The sequence below is a fragment of the Rhamphochromis longiceps genome, linkage group LG3 (assembly GCF_057381845.1).
Source record: "Rhamphochromis longiceps isolate RC_006_pf linkage group LG3, R_longiceps_female_GT1.1, whole genome shotgun sequence".
NCBI classification, from domain to species: Eukaryota; Metazoa; Chordata; class Actinopteri; order Cichliformes; family Cichlidae; genus Rhamphochromis; species Rhamphochromis longiceps.
The window spans coordinates 13,058,669-13,086,428 of NC_140559.1; the positions used below are offsets into that span (position 1 = coordinate 13,058,669).

The 27,760-nt window shown below is 43.7% G+C and overlaps 1 protein-coding gene across 1 annotated transcript; it reads right to left on the reverse strand.

Moving 5' to 3' along the window:
* Window positions 1-1,589: 1,589 nt before the first annotated feature.
* On the reverse strand, window positions 1,590-6,336 carry LOC146672989 (uncharacterized). Its single transcript, XM_085401657.1, has 6 exons — window positions 6,262-6,336; window positions 3,981-4,022; window positions 3,623-3,892; window positions 3,292-3,534; window positions 2,094-2,303; window positions 1,590-1,987 (listed from the first exon to the last, which is right to left on the reverse strand). The coding sequence occupies exons 1-5, from the start codon at window positions 6,296-6,298 to the stop codon at window positions 2,122-2,124; spliced, it is 774 nt and encodes a 257-aa protein (XP_085257783.1). The 5' UTR covers window positions 6,299-6,336; the 3' UTR covers window positions 1,590-1,987; window positions 2,094-2,121.
* Window positions 6,337-27,760: the final 21,424 nt, after the last annotated feature.

The window sequence follows — 27,760 nt, forward strand, 5'->3', positions numbered from 1 at the left end:
CATTAATGTGTTTGTGTCATGAATCGCTGTGCGGCAGGCAGGAGTTGGACCCAAAGTGCAGGACTCACAGACTCAGGGAGGTGAACTCAAAACTCAGCTTTATTTGCTGGCAGGGAAAAAACATACAAACTAATCTAAACTGGGAACTTGGAAAACTCACAGAGAGACACACAGGGAGATCCACACAGCATGAGGGACGACGCGACACTGACTCAGAGAAACACAGGGTATAAATACACTGGGAAGTAACGAGGGGAATGAGACACAGAAGGAGGGCACAGCTGGGAGAAATCAGGACTGACGAGACAAGCAAAGCAGGACGCATTCACATGAGACACGGACCATCAAAGTAAAACAGGAAGTATCACACAGAGACGCGAACTTGACACAGTGGAGACAGCAACTAAGAAATACAGAGACATAAACCATAAGGCAGAGGTCTAAGAACCAAAATACACAGGGAAATACTCAGCTGGGAACACAAGAGACTAGACTAGAGAGAGTAACAAAAAACCAACCATGAGAACATAATGCACAATGCAGAATGACAGAAAACAAGAAACTCAAACATGCAAAGACACACAATTACACAGAACAGAGGGGACACAGAGAGACATGAAGGGCAAGGGATCAAAACTAGAAGCCATAGAATAAATCACACACAAGTACAATAATACAAAGATCACAAAGAACTAAAAACGCTGGGTCAGGAGACCCAGGACCGTGACAGTTTGTGGTGAGAACCTTTAATAGTTTATTATTACAGCGCAAAACCTGTGTAATACACACACAGTCACAGCTGTCATGTCTGAAAATACAAGTCATTGCAGAGCTGCAGGAAAACATTTAAACATCCCAAAATATTTTACTTAACCCTTTAAAGCCAGTCAGAGGGGGCACGCTCCGTTTTGCATAACTATTTTTAAATCCCGGTAGCTCTGCAACCACGTAAGCTAGTGCAATAATTTTTTTGCATATGAAACCGGAGGAGTTGTACTTACATCTTATGCCATCAGCTTGTCCTATAGCTTTGCAAAAACTGCATAAAAAGCACTTGCAGCAACAAAAACATAATATCCCAGAAACACGCTTTGCCGATCCGATCAGCTGTTCGTAACACTTCCTACGTTCATCAGCGCAAACAATCGCATATCCGCCGTGACCTGCCCGAAACCAGAAGTGACGTCATTTTTTTCGGAAATGTAGTTTGTTACCATCAGGCCCTTCTAAGCCTATACTGGTGTTTTTAAAAGTTATGTTTGACTTAATGACTTTCTGTGTCGTTTCTGGGATGCTTAGAATTCAAATTCTACTGCTGGAAATAGCATATGCATCAAAATAAAATATTTTTTTGCAAATCTGCATTATAATACTTATTTTCATTTTTCCTGCAGTATATAAAAATTGGCGTACTTCAAAAATAAAACTATGAAGACACTTAAAATAAATTTCCTGTGGTGGGAAACTATTTTGTGCAACTTTTTTGTATTTACAGTTTTGAGGAATAAGCATCTTAAATTTCTCTAACTAGAAATATATGTTAACAAAAAAAAAAGCGATTTTCAGTTTTTTTGTAGTTTGATGCACTTTTTTTGCAATTTATGTAATTACTATGCACTCAATGCATACATATTATTAAAATCTGGGCTATAATGGTTGTATTGGTGTACAGTAACTTGAAATGCTCCCAAAATGGCAGCATGTAAAAATATAAAGAAAAGCTCTGGCAGAATTGGTTCAATGGTAGGTCTTGAAGGGTTAAAAGCACTTTTAAAAACAACCACAAAGTGCTGCATAATAAGACCAAACATGTAAAATCCCAGGCCCAGCAGTAAAGATACAACAGCAAAGCTGACACTCCGAAGACACACCCCCTTTTATACTGGTTACTGGAGCTTCAGGAGGGGCCAATGATGTCACAGAACAGCAGCCAATCAGAGACAGTAGGATGAAGGTCCTCCATAAGGCAGAGTGCGTCCTCACTTTCCTGTTCAGAGACAAACATCAGCAATTTCAGCTCAGATCTGGTGACCTTTGACCTTCCCTAACACACACATGTATGTGCTCTGTTACTCAGCTGACACACGTGTTACCTTTTAGCTTCCTCCAAAGGAGCAGAACTCAAACCAGAACCAGGAGAACCACAGAAACCAGACCTGACATGATGGAGGCTGTGAGAGGAGGGCCAGAAGAGCGACGACGAGGAGAACGACGAGTGGTTGTGGTTGTAGTAGTAGTAGTAGTAGTAGTAGCAGTAGTAGTAGTGGTGGTAGTAGTGGTAGGTTTTACAGTAGGAGGAGGATCTGTGGGAGGATCTGCAGGAACAATGACAAAGATGGTTCAGTCAGTTTATTATCTGGTCAGCTCATCAGTTCCAGTAGTCTCTGGAAGCTTCCTCACTGAAAGACAGAGCTGTCTGAATTCTTGAAAGACTAAAGAAAGGATCTTCAGGTTACACTGAGGATAAACTGAGACTATCTGTCATGAAAGTCTTTATTTATGGACTTTATCAGGCACAGGATGGAGAGGAGTGCAGTGACGGTCTGGGCGTACCCATCTTCTTCTCTCATCCCAAGACCGCAGACAGAAATCAGCATTATAGAATAAACGAGTTAGATCAGGATCAACTGCAGACGATTGGATCGAGGGATTCTGCCTGATTAAACTTTTGCATATTCTCTGCCAAATTGCTTGAATAAAATATCCACTATTCTCTCTGTACAGCAGCTCCACATGGCTGCGTCCTGAGTCCTCTCCTGTACTGTCCTCACACACATGACTGCAAGTCTGCCTACAATACCAATGGACAGGTGTGTCAACTGTGGTGGGCCCGATCAGCAGAGGAGATGGTCTCATTCCAAACTGACTCCCTGCATCTTTCACAGCAGCTATAAGATGTGCTTTTCTCTGCGGTTAAACCTTAGTGACTCACATTTGTGTGATTCATTCAAATATTCTCCTCTTGAAAGAGAAACATGGGCCTGAAAAGAAACTAATGTTCACATCTGTCAGTCACAACCTGTCTCTTTAGTGAATCCAGCAGAGTTTTAAAGTCAAATAGAGGTTTTGTGCCACCACAGTGAAGATGGACTTCTTTGTTCCTTCTTTAATATTCCAACCTTTGTAATGATGGGATAATTTTCTCTGGCTGCTCTGTTTATGTGACCTGAATACATTAAGAGAACATGTATCGATAAAGTAAGATATAACCTACCACCTTTCATTGATCTCTATGACATTTCTACTAAAGTCCAGGAAAAGAGGTTGAATAAGAAAGATCATTGCACTGACCTCTGACTGTCAGCCTGCTTTCATGAGTATGTGGATGATCCTCAGTGGAGCACGAGTAGAGACCTTCATCAGACTTCTGAACATTAGTGAGAGTCAAATTTTCTTTAGGATCAGGTTCAATCATGTCCCCATCTTTATAGAAATAAGACTTCACCGGTTCACCGTCTCTGCTTTCACAGAGCAGAGTCACATTACTTCCTGTCCACACAGGAGATGAAGGGATGTCCAGGATCAGGGAACCAGCTGACCAAAAGAGACACAAACAGAGTGATACAGAGACAGACTTCCACCAACACACAGAGTCATACAGACACAGCTGGAACATCTGTACCTGAAACAATGATGTTGACTTCATCACTACGCTGTCCAGATGAGCTTTCACAGAAGTAAGCTCCATCAGAGGGGTTACGCAACTTGAGTTGACACAGAGAACTTTTAAGAACAAGGCCTTCAGCTGCTCCACATCTCTCAGTGACTCCTCCTCTGGTCCTCTTCACTGTCCATCCATCAACTCTTTGTTCATCATCATCATCACAAGACAGAATCGCTAGAGCACCACCACTGAAGAACTGCTTGTAATCTGGAGTTACACTCAGAGAGACTGAAGGGCAGACAGATACACAGACAGACTAAATGTATTTGTGTTCTTGTTGGAGTCTCACTGATGGTTTTCACTTCCATCTACTCACCTGCAGAAACAGTCAGTGCAGAGAGATGCAGCACACACACACCTGCAACAGGAGGACAGAGGTCACTGAAGGTCAGAGGTCACTGAAGGTCAGAGAAAGTGTGACTGTGTACTACAGGGCTGGGGAACTCCAAGCTTCGAGACCTAGTGTCCTTCGTGAGTTAGACATGTCCTTGATCTAACACAGCTGATTTAAATAGCTAAAACATCCTCAACATGTCTTGAAGTTCTCCAGAGGCCTGGTAATAAAATAATCATTGGAGTCAGGTGTGTTGACCCAGGGTGAGATATAAAACCTGCAGGCTCTCGAGGCCTGGAGTTTGACACTCCTGGTGTACGAGCTTCATTCTCTTATAGGGTGTGCAAAAAAAATAATAAATGCATAAACCCTGCATGATTCATCAACAGAGGTGGGCATTACCAAAGTACAGATACTTTGTTACTGTGCTTAAGTGGTAAAAGTGGGCGGGGCAATAAGTCACAGTACTTCAGCATCTAGCTAGCCCTGCTGAAGAGGAGCGAGCATAAAGGGAGTAACGGTTAATTAATTTAAAGGTTCAGTTCCTGGAAAAATCGATGTTACAAGTTTTTCTTAAAGGAGCTAATTTTTATTTTCTTAAAATTCATTTCACAGTCTGTACTTTTTTACTTTTATTGAGTAAAGAAGTTTCTTCAGTGCTTCATCTTTTACTGGAGTATTTTCTAACACAGGTAAGAAAATACCTGGTGTTTGGATGGAGTGGTAGCGATGTACCATGGTGTACAAAGTTTGGGGCTCTGTCTGCACAAGTAAGGCAAGCAGTGCTTTAAACTAAGTCTGATAAGACATGAGACGTAAAACAGACCATCATAAATCATTCCTCTCCTGTCATCACAGACAGCGCCATCATGAAACTCCTCATCTCTTAGTGAAAAGGCATAGTGACAGATTAGACTCCTCTTGGCTAACATGATAATGATGTCGAGGAAATATATATATATATATATATATATATAAAATTTGAAAAAGCTGTTAATAACTCCTTTACTTTATAATTTGAATCATTATTGGTGATACAGCAGATAGAAGTGCGGAAGTGGGGGGTGGTCACTGCACAGAGCTTTCAGAGGATAGCTCTATCATTACAGACTGAGGAATAGTGGACCCGAGGCAGCATTGAGGGATCCCTGACACTGCTGGCTAAGGATAAACATTGATTTGGTAGAATTAAGTATCATAATGGCACTACACAAGGAACACAAGGGAGGCAAGGAGAAAAAAACCTAAAGGCTAGGAAATCACAGAGTTGCAAAAATAACTAAGAACCATCAATTAAAAAACAAAAAACAGAACCACGACAAAGAATCTAGACCCAGCAGTCTTAGCCAATTATACGCCAGTATCCAACCGTCCTTTTATATCAAAGAGTAGTTGTCAAACAGCTAACTGATCATCTGCAGAGGAATGGCTTATTGGAAGAGTTTCAGTCAGGTTTCATCACAGCACAGAAACAGTGAAGGTTACTAATGATCTTATCTGATAGGGGACTCATGTCAGTGTTTTGAACAGGTTATAAAACAACAGTGTAAGAACAGTTTCATGGTGTAAGATGCCAGTTTTGACAAGTACAGACTAGTGGAGAGTCGTCTGGATTATCAGTGTAACGGTCTCATCCTTCTCTTTCTCTTTCTGTGTCCTTTATATTAGAAACTGTCAATCCCTCCCCCACATCACCCTGACTTGTATCATGAACAGGCTTGTGTCCACATGAACGTGCAGACTTTCCATTGGAAAAACAAAAAATAAAAAGTCTTTTTACATAAAATGCACAAAATCGATCTCCAGCACTGTCACAGGAAGGTGCTGATCAATAAAGCCTGTTAAACGGTAACAAAGCACATGTAGCATGAAGCCAAATAAAGGCACACAGCTCTGATGCATAAAGACTTTATAAAAAAGCAGAGTTTATGACAACCTTCTCTCTTTAAGAAGTTTTTCCAAACGCTGTGCTCACTGCTCTAAACGAGCATTTACATGTGGATGAGCTCAAAGTTTGCAGACTCTCTAACAGAGTTTAGAGTTATTAACACACACTCTGATCCAGGTAAGAAACCCAGAGGAACAAACCCGCTGTCCACCACACCTGTGGTATTTTAGAAACTTTCAAAAAGTTCAAGCAAAGAGAGGCTGAACACACATCCTGACACCCTGCAAACATCTCTGTGTGTAAAGGAGACACACACACTGAAAAATCAGCTCCTTCAGAGTGTGTGCTGGATCAGAGGTTGGAAATTCTTCTTACCGTGCAGCAGGATCACAGACAGCAGCCTCATTTTCATCCTCACAGTCCCGTTTAGAGCTCCTCACTGCCTCGGACCTCACCCTCCTCTCAGGAGACTCTCAACAGGAAGCTGTACCACTCTGACAGGAGGCGCCTCCACAATAAAAGCTGTCCTAGATAAACACAGGTGAAAGTTAACCAGTATCCAGCATCATGCTCAGACAGCACAGGCCTCCCAAACACAGCCCACAGTGGATTAGTCTTCAGGTTTTCTTTCTGGAGCTTGAGGTTTTGATTTGGCACAATATAAATAAAACTGGAGACAAAATTACTGACAAATTTATAGTGATGTGATCAAGATGGTCCAACATGAGCCGTTCTTAAACTTTGCTAGAAGAAAGTGAGGAGAGAAACAAAGAGCTTTGATTGGACAGTGAGTCAGAACTCAAACTGGGAGAGGTCAGCATCAGCAGTGTTGGCCAAGTTACTTTCAAAAAGTAATTAGTTATACTTAGTAGTTACTTCTTTAACAAAGTAGCTGAGTTTGTAACTGAGTTACAATATTTAAAAATTAACAGTGGGTAACCCTCTGGGGTCCAGGGTATAATCAGCCGTTTTTGACTGCTTTTGATGTTTCCTCTACATTTCACCTTTAAAAACTATTTAATTTGCCTTGTTTGGTATCATTATTTTCAGCACAACCTCACATGTCTGAATTTACTGTTATTCTTTTTCATTTTGACATACTGTATTAACACAACTGATCTAAAATCAGACAAAAAAAACCCCATAAACTCTGAGTAGAAAAAAAGTTGTTTTTTTACTGTAACAACCACAAACATGTTTAATTAATTATATTTTATTTTCAACTTCAAATATAAATCGTACATCTTAAAAACCTATGCACAAGGATTAAAGGATCAAAAGAAATTAGAATTTGAAATCTACAATTTAGAGTTTAATGATTTAAAGTCACCAATAAATCAAGCAGCTAGTAAACATGAGCAGAATTCTTTAGAATGAGAATTGTCTTGAAGGAAATACAAGATCTTTGCCTGGTTTTAGTAAGAGACTGATATTTGAAGAGTTCATATTTGGTGGTAGTCTACCATTTTCCTTGATTTCCTGCAACATCCTGTGAAAAACTGGTGCCAGAATTGTCCAGAATTCTTTGTAAAAATCTGTTGGAAAGCCGTCTGGACCTGGAGCCTTATTATTGGGCATACTTATCAGGGCTTCCTGGAGTTCACCTGGCATCAGTGGTGAATCCAGTGCCATTGCTTGGGTGTCTAATAATTTTGGAAGAGTTATGTTGAAGAGAAATTGATCAATTTCGTTTTTAGATGGGTTTATTTGTGGTGTATATGAAGTTTCATAGAAATCACTAAAAATTTTGTTTATTTTTTTAGGATCATATATTGTGTTCCCAGATAAATCTTTAACAGCACATATAGTTTGATTTTTAACTGGTTAGCAAGAAATTGTCCGGATTTGTTACCGTGTTCATAATTTTGCAGGCGAAGTCTTTGTACTAAGAATTTAGTCTTTTTATTAATAATTTCATTTAATTCTAGTTTTGTCTTGCGTATTTTGTTTAATATTTCTTGATCTTGGTGTGACACATAGGCTTTTTCTAAGGATTTGATGTTTTTCTCTAGTTCCTGAATGTTTTTGTTTTCTTCTTTCTTATGTGATGAGAAAGGGATTATTTTACCTCTCATCACGGCTTTCCCTGCTTCCCAGAGGACAGATGCTGATGTTCCAGGAATGTCATTAAAGCCTAAATATAGAGTCCACTCTTTTTTAAAGTATTTGATAAACTCTTGGTCTTTGAGCAGTGAAAAAAACGTGGAAGAATGAGGGGTCATCAACATTTGGACCATATATACTTACAATACCTAGCTTTTGGTTAAGTATAGATAGTTTGACGATTAGGAATCTGCCCTCTGGATCTATAACTGTATCGAGTACTGTGAAATTAATATTTTTATGTATTAGAATTGCTGCTCCTCTTTGTCTAGAATTATAACAGGCTGAGAACACGTTAGGAAACTCAGGTGTTTTAAGTTCATTCGAACCTCTAAGAGGTCTGTGGGTCTCTTGTAATAAAACAACGTCTGCCTGTAATGTTTTAAGTTGGTTAAGTATTTTTAACCTTTTTTCCCCTAGAGCCAGCTCCATGCACATTCATTGTGACAAATCTTAGCATGCCCATAGTTGTGTGTTTGTGGCCAATGATGTACGCTGTGTGTCTCGCTTAGACGGGTGAGGAGAATGGAAACACATCTTTTTTTTTCTTTTTTTTTTTTGTAAGTAAAGAGAAGAAAATGCGCGGCAAGAAGCTCCATAGGTCTGACTATGTGTGTGCATAATAACTAAAATGAGCAAATGTGTGTGTGTGTCCTATATCTGTGTGCGCTGTGTGGCTGTTGTAAATGTGTTGCCTTTAAACGCATGTGTGTGCGTGATTGTGCAGAGTGAGCATAGTGAAATAGTGTCGCGTGTGGATGGATAGGGAAACAGGTGATCGACATAGTGATAGAAAAGAGAAGCAAATAAACCAAAGAGCAAGGTGCGCGACGAGAGAGAGAGAGAGGGAAAAAGAAATAAAAACGGAAACATTCCAATTAAAGCGTTGGCGGAGAGTGACGGTGACGTTATACTAAATTAGCAAACTGATATTACATAGTTAAACAAAAGTTAATACAAGAGAGTGAGTGAAGAGAATAGTGTAGCGGATTCTTATCTGATGTGCGGTCAATACAGCCATGGAGTGGTGCCGGGGTCGCGGTAGAGCTGTCCGTCCACGTAGAGCCGGTCCACGGCGATGACAGCCCGGGAGCCTTTCTGGATAAAACTATGTCGGACTGGGAAGAGGACCCTGCGTCGTTCCAGGATCTCTCTGGGGAACTGATCGTTCACGCTGAAATCCGTTCCTTTCAGCTCTCTGCCGCGACTCTTCACCTGTTCCTTCTGCTTGAAGTGGCCGAATTTGGCTACAATAGGACGTGGTCTCCCACTTCCTGTCTTCGGAGCCCCGATGTGACGCAAGATTATCTCTCATGCTACGGGCTTATAAATCCATAACGGTCTCTTTTATTTTTTTATTTTCTATGTTTAATTGGGTCACATTTTCGGTTAGAGATTTGACCGAGTCCCGTAGCGTGGCGTTTTCCGCAGCAAGTGTTTCCACCTGCTGCTGGCTGAACTCCAGGGATTCTTTTAGAGATTTAAATTCCCGGTGTAAGATCTCCACCAGGGACAGCCTCACATCAAAACTGGACAATCGCTTATCGATTGACTCCAAGATGTCGACGATATCTTTGCCGGCAGGCGATGTTGTGCCGGGGGAGTCTGCCGGGCAATATCTTTTAGATGATGGCTATCTTTTAGATGACGGTATTTATTTCAAGCTATCGTCCAATACTCCTTATTACGGTGGCTGGGAAGTGCAAATCGCAACAAATTAAAAAACCGCAACAAATTTAAAAAAAAACCACAACAAATTACAAAATCCCCACAACAAAATACAAAAACCCCACAACAAATTAAAAATCCTTGAGGGAAAGGGTTTGTCTGAAATACCGGAAGTGACACAACGATTAGCCTAATAGGGCTTTGGAGCGTGATGTCACGAGAGGGGGCGTGGCCAGGATTTTTGGTTGAGGCGCCATGTTTCTGGGCCGAACAAAGCGCTAGCGAAAGAGCAAAAGTACACGGATAACACCAGCTATGGTTCGTACTTGCTGTGCAGTTGTAAAGTTAGATCGCACGACCGGCAAGGGAATAAGGTTGAAAAGGGTTTATCTTTTCATTCTTTCCCCACCTTTCCCCACCAGATATAAGGAGCATAAAAGCTGAATGCAGCTTCTCCGTGTCTGGTTCTGACTCTGGGAACCGACAAAAGACTGGATCCAGATGACCTGAGGGATCTGGAAGGTTGGGTCAGGAGGTCACTGATGTATTTTGGTCCTAAACCATTCAGAGTTTTATAGACCAGCATCTATATATCTTTATAGACCAGATTAAATCCATAGTAAAAAAGAAATTTAATCCCAGGGAAGCTGAATTACAAACACCACCAAGTGTGGTCCAATTTTTTAGTCTAAAACCCCCCAAATTATTGTCTAAAATATACAGAACACTTTCTAAAATAGATGAATCAATATCCCTTCCTATTGAAAAATGGGAAGCAGATTTATCGATCAGCTTAGACCCAAACCTTTGGTTTCAGATATGCTTAAAAACCTTTCAATGTCACGGTTCTGGGTCAGGTTGACCCAGTATTTTGAGTTGTCATGTTTTTGCAGGTTTAGTTTAGTTCCATGTGTCATTTTCTGTCTGTCTCTCTATGTTGAGTCTGCGTCTTAGTGTGATGGTTTTTTTTGTTCCTGTTTTATTGTGAAGGTCTGCGTCTCATGTGAGTATGTTCAGTTTTACCTCTGTCTCGTCTTGTTGATTATTCCCAGCTGTGTCCACCACCTGTGTGTAATTCCCCTGTGTTTCTCTGTGTATTTAAGTCGTGTCCTCTGTCATTGTAGTTGCTGGTCTGTCTGTGTATCCACCATGTCTCACCTGTGTGTTCTCCCTGCTGTCCATCGTCATTCTCCTCTGCTCATTCTTATTCAGGTTTGTGCTCTGTAGTTTAGTGTTTTTCCAGTATAGTTTAGTTTGTCTTCGTTTGCCATTTTTCCTTTGCCATTTATTCAATAAACCACCTTTACATCTTCACGACTGCCTGCAATTGGATCCTCATTTATTATTTTTACACGGCTTATCTCACTCGCTGTGACAGTACGGACCAGCCAGATATGGATCCAGCGGCACCCCACCTAGGGAGCTTCAGGAGGCCGTTATCGACTCTGCTTCTAAATTGATTTACCAGTTGTTAGAGCATGAGGGAGAAGCCTCTCTTTACTCGTTGGAAGCCAACCTACAACACCTTATTTCCAGTTATCCCTGGCTATTGGACTCTCTGCATCCGCTCGTGCAGAATTTCGTTCTCCACGAGCTTCACCTACACCCCCTCCGCCGCTACTGCTCGCCCACTCGCTTCAATGGAGGACGTGCCGTCCGTACCGCCGGATGAGGAGTTACCCAGCCCATCGGAGCCGTCTCCACGGAGGAAGCGACGTTCGCGCCGCCGGCGCGGCACCCCACAGCCGGAGTTCAGAATGTCAGAGCAGCCGGCTGTGGTGAGTGAAAGGGACACTTTTGTTGACTCTGTTTTGGTGACTGTGGTTTCTGGGGCAATTTTTTGTGTTTCTACTGAGGATAACAATGATTTCTCACCCATGGCCATAGCTTCTAAGACTGCCTGTTCTGAACCCTCGTTCCATGTTTATGACCGTGTCCGCTCCATTGTCCCATCCTCACTTCCATCCCAGTCAAATGCCAGGCCTGTAGCGCTGCCCTCAGTTCAGTCAGCAGCCGCGCTGCCTTCAGTTCAGTCAGCAGCCGCGCTGCCCTCAGTTCAGTCATCTCCACTACCTGTAGGTCAGTCTGTAGCCGCTTCGCTGCCTATTGCTCTGTCGCCACCAGTTCGGCTGTCTGCCTGCTCATTTACTCAGCCACCATCCTCACTGTCTCATTCAAAGCAGGGAAGACACAAGACATAATGTGGATTGCACAACACTGGACATTATATTCTTCATTTCCAGTTAATACTTGTACAGCTGCTGTTATTGTGTATATATTTATTTATATTTCTTCATACATTCTTATATAGTTCTATATTGTGTATTTTGTTGTACAGTTATTTTATTTTCAACTTTAATTTATATATTTTATCTTATTCTTTCCCAGTTAAATTTACCCTTCATTCTAATTTGTGTTGTACAGTTATTTCATTTTTAACCTTAATTTATATTTTATTCCTTCCTAGTTAAATTTACCCTTTTTAATTTTTCATATTTATTTCCTATCTTATTCATAGCCTTTTCCTTTTTTGTTTTCTTTAGGTCACGAGCAGTTGTCCAGGCATTTCACTACATATCGTACTGTGTATGACTGTGTACGTGACAAATAAAAATCTGAATTTGAACACACTTCACCACAATATCTGCTGGTTCTCTTAAGCTGGCCATGTCAGAGACAGTTGCTCCCTCAAGGGCCTCCCCAGAGGCTGGGTGTCAGTCACCAGCCAACATGCCGTGACATTCAATGGATCAGAAATCCCAGTTTGCAATTAATACAATACACAATATTACACAGAGTGCACTATACTGGTCATAGGATGTTCAAGATGGGCTATACGCCTTCCAACAACTGCTCACACTGCACAGCAAATACACCGGACAATTACATCCCCACTCTTTGGTTCTGTCCAGTTCAGAAGTTTTGGCGTGAGATATGTGAAGATTTATCAAAGTGTCTGAAATGTAACATTCCAGCCTCCCCTTTAGTATGCTTGCTGGGCAACTTGGATAAGGTCACTGAAGAAATAAACACAGCCCACGTTGTTTTTACGGCCCTATGCATTGCCAAAAAAATGGTCCTCATTAACTGGAAAAATAAAAATAATAATTCTAACCAATATAAAAACCATCTAATAGATCACATCAGTCTTGATACAGCCTCTGCCATCACATTTGATCAATCCCTGTGGGCTCCTTTGATTGGCTTCATCACCTAGTGGGGCTGGGTGGGTCATGGTTTGGTCCTGCCTTTGCTATTGTGGTTGATATCGGGTAGGGACGGCCTTAGGGCATCTGGGGAGTCCCTAGGGATGTTTCCTTGGAGGGCCTAACCCAGGGGATGTGGCCAGGACCTGGTTAGGAGCTCTGGTGGCTCTTAGATGGTGTTTTCCATGTGGCTGCGTACAGCGGAGATGGGGGAGGGTCTGTGCTGGCGGACACTGGTTACCGGCCTGGTAGCCTGGCTGCCCCTGGGTGGGTCCGGGATGGGCGTGGAGGCTTGGGGGTCTGGGGGTGCTCTGCCCCCGGTCTGGGGTGCTGGCGGGGCCTTGGGGGCTTGGGTCCTGGCTGTTGTGTCGCCGGAGCTGTGGGCGGGTGGGTGCAGGGGGGCTCAGCCCCAGTGCAGTGGTCCTCTGGTGCATCGGCCCAACTAAGGGGCTCTCTAACTGGTGGGGAGGTTGTCATATCTTTGCAGGTGGTCTCCTCTCTACAGGAGCTCACTCTGCAGGTGGGGGAGAGATATAGGAGAGGTAGAGAATGAACTCAACCTGGGTGTCTATTGTCTTTTGTAGTTTGGGAGATGATTGGATGATGGGGTGGGTGCAGTTTTCTCTGGGGTGGAGTCGGGTGGGGCTGGGCGGTGCTGCTGCTGCAGGCCCCAGTCCGGATGGGCCTGGGCCCCCTTGCCCTGGTGGGTTCCAGAGTGTGGGGGTGCCTACTGGGGTCAGCGGGGGAGCTGGCCCCAGGGAGGGGCCGCTTGCCCCTCCCTTTCCTCCCTCCCCATCCTCAGCTGCCTCCCTATTCCCGCTCTACTACACCCACCCACACACGCAGGGCTTGGGGTGCAGGTATGTCACCAGGGTGCAGGGGAGGCACTCCCCCTCTGTCCCCTTCTGGCCGCCTGTGCCTCAATTTTATTCTGCAACCTAGACACCCACATTACTCACACTCTCACATAACACATACATATAGGGCCTTGGGGGTGGGCACGTTTTACAGCATCCAGAGGATGGTCGGTGTACTCCAATCCACCTCTGGCGCTGGTGCCCTACCCTCAATTTTAAATTCATATAGACACTGAGGGTTTTCGGGAGGAGCCGTGCTGCTCTCTGAGAGGAAGCTAGTACCATGCTCTCCTGAGTTTTAAATGCACTTTAGAACAGCACACAGCAACACTACATATGAGCAGGCGTAGGGAGGTTTGGGGTCTTCACTCACCCCGGTTCTGTTAGCCGTCAGGGCTGGGGGGCTGGGAGGAGGTGCTGGCCGTCGGATTGGGGTCTGGGATGCGGGGCCTCCCTGCTACTGCAGATAAGGAGGTGGTCCGCTCCTTATCTGCAGCTCCCCCGCTGACCCCAGTAGGCACCCCCACACTCTGGAACCCACCAGGGCAAGGGGGCCCAGGCCCATCCGGACTGGGGCCTGCAGCAGCAGCACCGCCCAGCCCCACCCGACTCCACCCCAGAGAGAAGGGTTACATCTCCTGGGTCTAGGTGCGGCTTGCCCCTCTGGGGGCGGGGGTACCTGGACCTGGGATATAGAGTATGTTTGGGGAGTGTGACTGTCTGTGCAGTGTCTATTTGTGTCTGTCTACACGTTGGGTGAGTGCCGAGTATTTGGTTGTGTATATAGGGTGGGAATGCACGTCTGTGTCCGCATGCGCCTGTTCGTCTGTGTCTATATGTCAGGTTGGGTCTTAGACTCAACCTCTCTGGGTACATCTCAGGGCCTCCAAAGTACGGAGGCCTGTCTCCCCTCACCACACTCCCTGCCGGTGGCTGATGCCCTCAGACATTGGTGTGTTGGTGGTCCTTGTCAACTGGGACTGGACGCTCATGTATGTACCGGATCACTCCTGGTGGCCGATTGGCGGGGCCTGGCGCCTGTGGCCCAGCTGGGCCCCTTCCGGGGGGTGGGGTGCCCTCAGGCCTCTGGCCTCTGGGCCTGAAGCTCGGTCCTCTCTGGCACAGCTGGCTGCCGGCAGAGCCCGCGGGCACGCCACTGCAACCCCCTCTGCCCTCTGCTCCGTAGCTGCTGGGTGACCTCTCCTTTGGGGCTCTACTCAGCTCTTCCTAGTAGGGTGGCACGGTTTCCCCCCCTTTTGGTGGTCCTCCTCGGGTCCTTGTACTCTGGGGCCTCTGGATGTCTGGGGCCTGGATCTCCTCCATACCTGCTTCATGCCCTGGGGGACGGGGCTATGGCTCCCCACACTCCCCAGCAGATCATTACATGGAGAAACCTTTGGAATACAAGCATGCTGATCCACACAGGTATGCACACAGGTGTACACACGGGTATTCACAGACGCGGACTACAGCTTTCTTGGCTGCTGCCTCAAAGCACATTGTGCGCTGTCTATCTTGCGTGCTGCACAATAGCGTTTAATATTTAGTATCTACTGTTATCTACTGCTAGCTAGTTTATTGTGATGGTGCTGTTTTTATTATGTTGCTCTTTTTTTTTGTTTGCTTTCTCTTCTGTTTTTTTTTTTCTCCATACAGGTGACCCAGGTGTTTTGTTTGTTTTTCTCTCTTCCCCCCTTCTCACCGTCTCTTCTCCCCTTTGGTTTTCTTTCTCTCCCTCTCTTTCTTTCATTCTTTCCCCCTGTCCTATCCCACAGTCATGTCTGTCCCGTTTGTAGCAACTGAAAATAAAATAAATTCATAATTATAATAAAGGTCAATCAAATGGACCAATATGGCAAGGCCATGATGATCCACTTAGTAAAATAAATCCGCTTGGCATCTTTCTTGGCTTTAAGACAACAATTCTGATGGCTAAAGATCCAAACGGGACACAAAAAAAAAAAAGAAAAAAAAGAATGAGAATTGTCAATAGAGCAGTATTTGCATTATAAATGCAGTGGTATTGAGTATAATACAGTCAGTTAACAGTCTGTGTGGGTACGTGTGGTGAGGGGGAGTGGGAGAGCAGGTAATGAGTTCAAGAGTCTGATGGCTTGTTGGAAAAGCTATCTGCAGTCTGAAGGATTGGGCCCCGATGCTGCGATAGCGTCTGCCACATGGAACGAGAGAAAAAAGTCCATGTGAGGGGTCAAGCATGATGCAGGAGGCCTTGCTGATGCAGTGCTTGTGGAAGATGTCCTAGAACAGAGGGAGAGATGTTCCGATGATTTAGGCAGCTACTTTAATCCGTTATAACTGGCTGAGATGGCCAACATTGCAGTTTCTGAACCACACACATATGCAGCTTGTCAGAACGCCTCTTTAGCCCTGCAGGGCTGCCTTGACTGTATAGACCGGTCAGTGTTAATAGAATCATGTAGAGACATTAATGAACTCACTGACGTTGTCTGCAGCTACATCTCCTTTTGCAAAGACATGATTATCCCTTCAAAGGTTGTGCATTTTTTCCCTAATAACAAACCATGGTCTTCCAAAGCTCTTATGAGGCTGATTCATGAACGGAAAAAAGCTTTTATTGTAGGGAATATCTTGAAAGTTAGAGAAATTAGGAAGGAGATCAGATCAGAAATGAAAAAAAGCCCAAATAAAACTAAGATTAATAAAAGTTCAGGTCCGGATAATATATGTGGCCAGGTGCTTAGAACATGTGCTGAGCAATTATGCAGTGTTTTTTTATTACGTTTTTCTTTTATCACTTCAGCAACAGAAGGTTCCAGAGGAAAAAATCAATTATTTCTCCAGTTGCTAAGATCACAAAACCTACATCATTAAATGATTTTAGGCCTGTCGCTCTAACATCCTTAGTGATGAAGTCCTTTGAAAAACATGTGAGGAAACAGATCCTGCAGCAAGTAGAGAAGCTGATAGATCCACTACAATTTGCATACAGGCCTCGTAGAGGTGTTGATGATGCAGTGGTCACTCTGTTGAACTTCCTTTATCGCCATCTTGACTAAACACGATCACAGACTTTAGAGGGAAAACCAGCACACCGCAGACCACGGCCTCTCTGTGTGAGGATCTAAACTTATTCTACGCTAGATTCGACACAGCGAACACCATGAGACCGGACAGTGTGCGCACCGCGGATGACGTCAGTGCGCACACTGTGTCTGAGGAGGATGTGCGGAAGTGCTTCAGGAAGGTGAACGCACGCAAAGCTACTGGTCCGGACGGGATTCCCGGCCGCGTCCTCAGGTCATGCGCGGCTCAGCTGGCTGGAGTGTTCACGCACATCTTCAACCTTTCCCTCTGTCTGTAGTCCCAGCCTGCTTCAAAATGGCCACCATCGTCCCTGTACCCAAATCCTCCACCATCTCCTCATTGAACGACTGGCGACCTGTAGCCCTGACCCCCATCGTAAGCAAATGCTTCGAGAAGCTGGTCAGGGACTTCATCTGCTGTGCACTACCCAACTCACTGGACCCTCTACAGTTCGCATACCGCCACAACAGGTCCACTGATGATGCCATAGCCCTGACACTACACACTGCCCTGTCACACCTGGAGAAGAGAGACACGTATGTGAGAATGCTGTTTGTAGATTACAGCTCAGCATTCAATACCATCGTTCCCTTGAAGCTGGACAGGAAACTGCAGGATCTAGGACTGAGCAGCTCCCTCTGCAGCTGGATCCTTAGCTTCCTGTCTGACAGACGCCAAGTGGTCAGACTGGGCAGCATCACCTCATCCCCCATCACACTGAACACTGGTGCTCCACAGGGGTGTGTACTGAGCCCTCTCCTGTACTCACTCTACACCTACGACTGCACAGCCACTAACAACTCCAACATCACTGTGAAGTTTGCGGACGACACTACAGTGGTGGGTCTTATCACCAACGGTGATGAGACGGCTTACAGGGAGGAGGTCAGCGCCCTGACCCACTGGTGTCAAGACAACCATCTCACCCTCAACGTCGCAAAGACAAAGGAGTTGATAGTGGACTTCCGGAGGTGCAGAGAAGTACACACCCCCATCACCATCAACGGCGCTGCTGTGGAGAGAGTGAGCAGCTTCCGGTTCCTTGGTGTACACCTGGCTGAGGATCTTACGTGGTCAGTACACACAAACAAAACAGTGAAGAAGGCGCAGCAGCGCCTCTTCTTTCTCAGGAGACTGAAAAGATTCGGCATGAGCCCCCGCATCCTCAGGACCTTCTATCACTGTGCCATTGAGAGCATCCTCACTGGATGCATCAGCACCTGGTATGGCAACAGCACCGCCTACAACTGCAAAGCTCTCCAGCGAGTAGTGCGGTGCTCTGAACGGATAATTGGAGGTGAGCTTCCCTCCCTCCAAGACATCTACAGGAAGCGGTGCCTGAGGAAAGCGGGGAGGATCATCAAGGACTCCAGTCACCCCAGCCATAAACTGTTCAGACTGCTTCCATCAGGAAGGAGGTTCTGCAGCATCCGGTCCCGTACCAGCAGACTGAGAGACAGCTTCTTCCATCAGGCCATCAGACTGCTGAACACTTCATAGACACCTCAGCTTCACTACTGGAACTTTAACATTATGCACTCCATACTGTACAGTAATGCCACTGTTTTGCACATGTCTCAACTCTGTATATTTTATATATTATATTTATTGTTTACTCTATTTAATTTGGAAAATATGTGTACACACACACACACACACACACACACACACACACACACACACACACACGTAGAAAAATATTTAGTATACACATCCAGAAATGCATATACTATTATATATTGTACATATATTTATTAGTTTCAGATGTAGCCATTCTTGTATTTTGCTTGTTTACATTATTGTATTTTGCACAACTCTGTTGCTTGTGAAGCTTGCACACAAGAATTTCACTCGCATGTGCTGTACCAATGTACCTGCACATGTGATGTGACAATAAAAGTGATTTGATTTGATGGCACCAAAGCTCATGCTCGGCTCTTATTTATTGATTTTTCTTTCGCTTTTAATACTATCCAGCCACATCTTTTAGTTGATAAACATCTTAACCAATTTAAACTTGATTTTAATCTCGTTGGTTGGATTTTAGACTTTTTAACTGACAGATCTCAGTGTGTGAGAGTAAACGGCTGTTTCTCCAAACAGCTGCACTCTTCTACTGGTTGTTGTCTATCTCCTCTACTGTATATTTTGTACACTAATGACTGTTGCAGTACACAGGCCAACAGGCATTTCATTAAATACGCAGATGACACAGTCATTGTAAGCCTCCTTCATGGTGAAGAGGATTCCCATGGGCCTGTTGTGGAGGAGTTTGTTTCGTGGTGTGATCAGTCCTTCTTAAAGATCAACACCTTGAAAACCAAGGACATGGTTATTGACTTCAGGACGACATCCCCCCATCCTGTGCTAACAGTGGTAAATGGTGCAGCCATTGAACTGGTGGACAGTTATAAGTATTTGGGGGTTGTTCTTGATAAGACAGGCAGGTGCTGAGGAAGGCAACCTCTGTCTTGTTGTGTTCAGATCATTCTGTCTTTAATGACTTTCAACTCCTTGATCATCATTATAAAATGCCTGCAGTGAAGACAAAGAGACATAGACTGTCTTTTGTACCTACTGCTATTATCATAGCTAATAAAACTAAACCATGAGTGTTGTTGCCGTTGCAGATTGCACTTTTTTGATGATAAAATCTAGGTTGTTTTCTCAGGCTTATATTATTCGTGTGTGTGTATGTGATGTGTTTAGTTGTTTGTTTGTTTTTTATGGACATACTGCAAACCAATTCCCCATTAGGGACTGCAGCAGATCCAATGAGCAGGGGGAGGTTGGTCTTCATATGTGGTTTGACAAGTCTCTTGATGAACAACAATGGCAATGTTTTGATTGGTGGGCATGGTATATTTTTCCACCAATAGGAACAATTCAGGAAAAAAAATTGCACATAGTTTTTAATCTTAACTCTGGTTTTACATGGCCTATTTACACAATTTAAAAACTGTCATATAGTTTGATCTTCACACTTTAACACAAACATGCAGACTCAGAGTTGTCTTGGGTTGAACATCAGTAAAACTGCCATTACCAACAACATCACTATGGATGACAGCTAATGAGACAGGGAGAAGGTTCATATTTACCTTTTTTTAAAAAAGTATTGTAAAATTTGGGGGCAATTCAATTGTTGACATCTGACGCAAGTGTATCGGCCGTGAGCTCTGATGCTGTCAAAAAAGATTCTATATGTTTAAAATGATGCTGGTCAGATAAGTTCCCAGTAAAACTCAACAACTGTGGGAATAAACCTGAACTATCTGAGGAAAATCTGCGGTGTGAAAGGTCATTGATCACAACTGCGATATGCACAACTGAACAGCACATATACCCAGCAAACATGTCTTTTTTCCAGCAGAGCAATTTGAGTTCTAGGCATCCCAGAAGCGATACAGAAAAGCATAAAGTCAAACATAACTTTTAAACTAATGAGGCCCTGGAGGCAAAAAACTACATTTTCCGCAAAAATGACGTCACTTCCAGTTTCGGGCAGGTAATGGCGGACATGAGATAGTTCGCGCTGACGTCTATTCCAAAGTAGGAAATGTTACAAACAGTTGATCGGATCGGCAAGGCGTGTTCCTGGAATATTGTGTTTTTGTTGCTGCAAGGTCAGGTGTTCTGGGCATTTTCCCCCAGGCGGAGGCTCCGGGGAAGACCCAGGACACGCTGGAGAGATTATATCTCTCAGCTGGCCTGGGAATGCCTTGGTGTTTCCCCAGATAAGCTGGAAGAGGTGGCTGGGGAGAGGGAGGTCTGGGCTTCACTGCTTAGGCTGCTGACCCCACGATCCCCCGGATAAAGCGGAAGAAGATGGATGGATGGAAGTGCTTTTTATGCAATTTTTGCAAAGCTATATGTGGAAGGAAACCGTCACTTAGGACAAGCTGATGGAAGATGTAAGTACAACTCCTCCTGTTTCATATGCAAAAAAAATTATTGCACTAGCTTATGTGGTTCCTACAGTGATTTAAAAACAGTTACACAAAACGAAGCGTGCACACTCTGAGCAGTTTTAAAGGGATAAGAAAAGAGCCACAGACCAATACCACTGGGGCAGTTTAAATGGAGCCTCTGCTCTTTGCACAGTCTTTAGTCAGAAATGAGCCAGTTTACAAAACTCCTCTCATGACCTGTTGATAAAACTATTTCTCTTTTTTTCTTTGAATTCTATCCATCCATCCATGTTCTTATACTTATCCAATTCAGGGGGTTGGAACCCATGCCAGTTACCACAGTGTGAAAGGAGGGTACACCCTGGAAAGGTCTGAAATCTGTTGCGGGGCTTTATTTCCCTTGTCAATGAAAAATGTTTTCAGCCCAGAGAGCACAGCTCTGCCTACAGTCTCCTCAGCCAGACAGCTCAAGCTTCAAAGCAGAACATGATTATAGCTCATCACTCCCTCCTGATGTGACGCCCAGACAAACAGAGGAGCGATGAGGGCTCTGCAGACACATTGTCCTGGAGTCTGCAGCTGGATGATGGTGGTATTAGCATTTTTATTCTCAGTGTCTGCAAATGCTTTCTTCTTTGTTGATGAATTCATAAGTGATGTGAAGCGGCATGACAGCGCTTTTCATCTATGGAGTGAGACAGATGCCAGCTTGTGTTGTTGCTCTGGGTCCTCACTGTGTTTTGACTTTACTGTAAATCCATGTCGTTTTTCTCATGCATCATGTTTCCCTCTATCTTATACGTGTGGGTTTTTTTTAACCTACATCTTTCTGGTTTATTATGGAAAATAAGTTTCAACTTCCTGTCTAGCTTCCCTCCTACTTATTGTGTCCATGTGTGTCCTGAAGTTCAACAACCCTAGTCCGAGGGAAGACTCAGCATCAATCAGACTGATTAATTGTTTTTTATTGGTTCATATTATTTGAAACAAGGAAAATGAATATGTCTATATAATCTTTATGGATCATGATATACTACATACATCAGAGAGGTTTGGCTTCCCAAGATCTGCTAGTATTCAGGGACTCAGAGAGGAGAGCTGGTTTCATGTCTTAATTCAGTGAGTGTTCATTCCAAATGTTCCCTCAGACAAAACCTGTTGACATTAGATTCATATCAAAGGAAAGTCAATACTTGAAGGATGGAGGCAGAGGGCCAACAGAGTAACCAATAATGCAATGTGCTGCTGCCCCTCCCCCGCCATTCTCTACTGACAGATGGGTACACCTGTCAGGCACCTGAGCCTGTGCCAGAGACCAAATGCTGGGAACTGCCTCTGGCACAGGAGTGGTGCTAGCTCGAGCATACAGATTGTCATTTTAGACAAAGATGATGCGAGTAAATACAGAAGTTTTGAAATCATGATTAATTAAGGGGGGAAAGTTATCCAAACCTAGCTGCCCTGTGTGAAAGACCAATGTGAAATACAGCAGCAAATAAGCAAAATGAAGGTTTGGTCAGTCAAAGTCTGGACCGAGCTGCTTTGACGTGACCTTAAACGGGCCATTCATGCTGAAAATGAATGATGTGTTTGAATTAAAGCTATTTTTCAAAGAAGAGTGGGCCCACACCAACATCCCAGCGATTTTTTTAAAGCCAGTTATAATAAGCTCATTTGACAAATAAAGAAAGACATAACACAATGGGATATTCTGACCCTTTCATTACTTGGAGCAGCCAAAGTGGTGAGGATGAACCTTTTTTGTCTTTTGTTTCTATTCCAAACATTACCTTTAAGAGTCCCTCTGTCCACCTTTGATATACTAAATACACAAATCTCCACATTCATTTGGCAGAAAAAGAGACGCAGAATAAGACTTGGCACTCTGCCTGGGGCTGCCGAACTTAGAAATGATCAGAAATCTTGATCCAGATAGAAGAAAGTACAGCTAAGAACATGTCTTATTAACACTACCTCTCATGAATGCAAAGTTGGTCAAAAACCCAACTTTGCATTCATGATTGGATAAAACATACTCTGAAGATGTGGAAAACAAGCATCTGTAGTCATTTATCTGTTTCAAAGGCCGTACCAGTGAGAGGCAATCTAGAATTCCAGCCTTCTGTGTGGGACAGTAGCTTTAAGACGTGGGCCAATCCAGGCCTTCATACAATATATCAAGTATTTAATGGAACAAAGCTCGAGTCATTTAACCAGCTTCAGAAACAGTTCCAACTCCCCACTAAAGACTTAGATGGATTTGTATGCAAAAAGCTTATAAATAAATGCTGCTAAAATAGGGATGTATTAAGGAGAAATGGGAACTAAACTTAAATGTTAAAATTACTGATGATGTATGTGTGGGAAGAGCTCTCCAAAAGCTGTTGCAAAGGAATAAACAGTCAACTGTGGAGAGAATTTGACTGGAAATTTTAATTCAGATTTTTAATACAGCTCTTGTTATCTCCTCATATTATAAAGAACCTGATATAGAACTATGTTGGTGAAAATGTGGGAAAACAGGAGATTATTCACATACATTTTGGGATTGTCCATTAATCCAAGGATTCTGGACAAGAATCAAAAAAGAAACAGACAAAATCCTCCAACTTATTTCTCCAATAAATCCAATCACATCTCTTTTAGGATCTATACCTAGCTAGACCTATAGTCCCGACAGAAACTATTCTAACAATACTCCTATTGATAGCTAAAAAAACAATAGGAGGAGAGTGACAGCAAGTTTGCAACTGAAACTGGACATCTTCCCACAGAGGTGGAGCTTTGTGACTAGATACCTCAGTGACTGAAACAGAATCCTGGAACGCTGTACTATAAGGTTATAAACTCCCCTTATGAAATCTCTCTCTCGTTGGTCTTGGTCTGTTTGGTTTCCATGGTCCTATGTCAGAGAATGTTAACATCCTGGTTGCCTGCTTGTACTTGTTTTTGTTTTGCTAGTGCTTTTTTGTCATGAAAATGACAAAATACAAGGTTATAAAAAAGCAGAAGAAGAAGAAGAGTGGGCCAAAGTTCCTCATTGCTAGTTAACAAAAGAGCTTGATTGCAGTTCTTGTTACCAATCACTTTTTCACATTTGGCTGGTAGGTTTGAAAAACTTTCCCCCAAGAATTCAAGGATCATTTAAAAAGTGAATTCCATATTTATTTTGGGTGATCGTTGTCTAATATTAACAGTGTTGGTCAAGTTACTTGAAAAAAGTAATCAGTAACTAATTACTAATTACTTCCCCAAAAAAGTAATCCCGTTACTTTACTGATTACTTATTTTCAAAAGTAATTAATTACTTAGTTACTTAGTTACTTTTTAAAAACACGATTTACAACCTGAAACTTCCACGCTGCACACTCATACTCTATCCAGTACTCGATATGTGATCCATTGTTGATCTGCACACAGCTGTTGTCACGAACGTCGCACTCGCTTACGTCACTGTCATGAGACATTCTCGCAAAAAAAATCACGGTTTTAGTAACGCAGTAACGCAGCGTTCCTACGGGAAAGTAACGGTAATCTAATTACCGTTTTTGCAATAGTAATCCCTTACTTTACTCGTTACTTGAAAAAAGTAACGCGTTACTGCCCATCTCTGAATATTAACATTTGTTTGATGATCTGAAACATGAAAAAATAATAAAAGAGGAAAGATGTGAATCCTTTGTCACAGCATTATGAACTGCAGTTCTTTCCATTTATTGTGACATATATAGTGTGTGATGTACGTTTGCTGTAGAGGGGCCACGTGTTTAGTCTACTGGTTCTTGTATGTCATGTTTATTCTTGTTTGCACTTTAAACAGTTATTTGGCTTAAAAAAAAAACACAAACAGATTATTATTTTTGATGCCGTGTGTACAGGCGGGTGTTACGCTGTACAGGACTTGTTGATTTTCCTTTTCTTGGACCTTCATCATCAAAGCACAACATCAACTATTTTTACTCAGATGTTGAATAGTGAAAACTGTGCATTAACCCAGGCAAGACTGTTATAACCTATAAGTTAACTACTGTACTGAAACACATCGCCAAAGAGCTGTCTACTGCAGGGATAGTTCTCTCCTCATTTGACCTTGAACTTTTCTTATTCATCTGTGTGTCCAGCCAACAGCTCTGGACAGAGGCTCCAGGCTGATGCAGTCTGGTATCTGTAAGAAACCACAGCAGACAGGTAAACAGAACACTTGGATCATCCTTCTGACTGAGGTCACCTGCATGTTATGATCAGCATGTAGAAAGTGACCTGAAACAGAAACTGATCACCTGAGCCAAGACACCAACCGCTCACAGAGGACGAGCTGAAGCACGTTAGTATCTGAGGAAATAAGTCAGCATATGTCAGAAACATACACTGCTCAAAAAAAAATAAAGGGAACACAAAAATAAGACATCCCAGATCTGAATGAATGAAATAATCTTAATACTTTGTTCGTACATAGTTGAATGTGCTGACAAAAACCAAAAAACAACACACAAGAATTATCGACAGAAATCAAACACATGAAGATATGGATTTGGAGACACACTCAAAATTAAAGTAAAAAAAACACAGGCTGATCCAACTTTGATGTAATGTCCAATGTCAAGTCAAAATTAGGCTCAGTGTGTGTGGCCTCCATGTGCCTGTATGACCTCCCCACAACGCCTGGGCATGCTCCTGATGAGGTGGCCGATAGTCTCCTGAGTGATGTCCTCCCAGACCTGGACTAAAGCATTCACCAACCCCTCAGCAGTCTGTGGTGCAACGTGTTGTAGGTGGATGGAACAAGACAAGATGTCCCAGATGTGCTCAATTGGATTCAGGTCTGGGGAATGGGCGGGCCAGTCCAGAGCGGTAATGCCTTGGTCTTGCAGGAGCTGCTGACACACTCCAGCCACATGAGGTCTAGCATTGTCTTGCATTAGGAGGAACCCAGGGCCAACTGTACCAACACACGGTCTCACTGAGGGTCTGAGGATCTCATCTTGGTACCTAATGGGAATCAGGCTACCTCTGGCAAGCACATGGAGGGCTGTGCGTCCCCCCAAAGAAATGCCACCCCACACCATTACAGACCCACTGCCTAACTGGCCATGCTGGAGGATGTTGCAGGCAGCAGAACGTTCTCCATGGCATCTCCAGACTGTCACGTCTGTCACATCTACTCAACGTGAACCTACTTTCATCTGTGAAGAGCACAAGGCACCAGTGGCGAAGTTGCCAATCTTGTGTCCTGCACAGTGTTGGGCTGTAAGCACAGCCCCACCTGTGGATGTCAGGCTCTCATGCCAACCTCATGGAGTCTGTTTCTGACTGTTTGAGAAGACACCTGCTCATTTGTGGCCTGCTGGAGGTCATTGTGCAGGGCTCTGGCAGTGCTCCTCCTGCACAAAGGTGGAGGTGGCAGTCTAGCTGCTGGGTTGTTCCTCGCCTACGGCCCCCTCCACGTCTCCTGATGTACTGGTCTGTCTCCTGGCAGTGCATCCATGCTCTGGACACTATACAGACAGACACAGCAAACCTTCTTGACACAGCTCACATTGATGTGCCATCCTGGATGAGCTGCACTACCTGAGCCACTTGTGTAGACTCCGTCTCATGCCACCACTAGAGTGAAATCACTGATCAAATGTGACCAACACATCAGCCAGAAAGTAAAGGTACTGAGAAGTGATCTGTGGTCACCACCTGCAGAACTTCTCCTTTATTGGGGATGTCTTGCTAATTGCCTATAATTTCCACCTGTTGTCTATTCCATTAACAACATCAGTTGTGTAATGGAAGTTTGATTTCACCGAGGTGTGTTTGTCTTGGAGTTACATTGTGTTGTTCAAGTGTTCCCCTCTTTTTTTGTAGGGTATGTTTATTTTAATATCAAGAAGAAACCAGCAGGAGCAGGATGACTGACCAGAACATAAGAAGATGTCTGATTCTAATGGCAGGAGTGTTGACTGAGGTCACACAGGGACATGGAGTTGCTTGTGGTTCTGGAAAAGTGATGAATAAAGTAGATCATAACAAACAGCAAGAAACAACAACTTAGCCTCATCTTATGAAGCAAAGCGTGACTGCCAGCACCAGACATGCTAACACCTGCAGAAACCTACAGACCTGAGCTTACAAGTACAACCATCACTCACTAACACTGCAAATCCATGACAAATAAGGAAAAGCAGGAACTACGTGTTTCATCTGCACACACAGATCCAGTCCTAATGAAAAGGAATAAAGGATCCAGAAACAGTGATTTGTCTCATCATGGCCCTTCCTCTGCTTCAGGCATGTGAAGACTACAGGTGTGATGCACTCTGATCACTAATTGGTCTTCTGCAAAGTGAGGAAGAGCGAGAGAGCTCTGGGGTTTTTCTACAAAGGTTAAACACAACATCTGAGTGTAGTTTTGAGTTAGTGTTTATCTGAGTGTCCAGCCAACAGCTGTGGACAAAAGCTCCAAGCTGATACAGTCTGGTATCTGTAAGAAACCACAGCAGACAGGTAAACAGAACACCTGGATCATCCTTCTGACTGAGGTCACCTGCATGTTATGATCAGCATGTAGAAAGTGACCTGAAACAGAAACTGATCACCTGAGCCAAGACACCAACCGCTCACAGAGGACGAGCGTCAGCATGTTAGGATATGAGGAAATATTTCAGAAATATATGTTTATCATAAAATCAAGAGGAATCCAGCAGGAGCAGATACATGTGCAGGCAAAATGAAGAGCTGCTGCTGCGTTCACAGCCCCTCTGTAACACTTTGTCCAGCTTCTCCTGCTTACAGTGCAAGCTGCTGCAGGTGGAGGTTGGATGGTGTTGCTTAGGAGAGCTCCACAGTGACAGATGTGACAGGAAGTGTCTGAGTGTCTGCAGCCAAAATCAGGGCCAGTGCAATCTGCCAACATGAAGGAAAGGAGCTTCAGTGCGCCCTTTAATGTCTCCTTTAGCTGAGGAGAAACTGGAGCGTCCTTTATGAAAGGACACATTCAGGGGAGAAAAAACACAGACAGATATTTGAACCAGCTGGGGGAGCTAATCATTATTTGTTGTTATCTTCCGTCCATGCC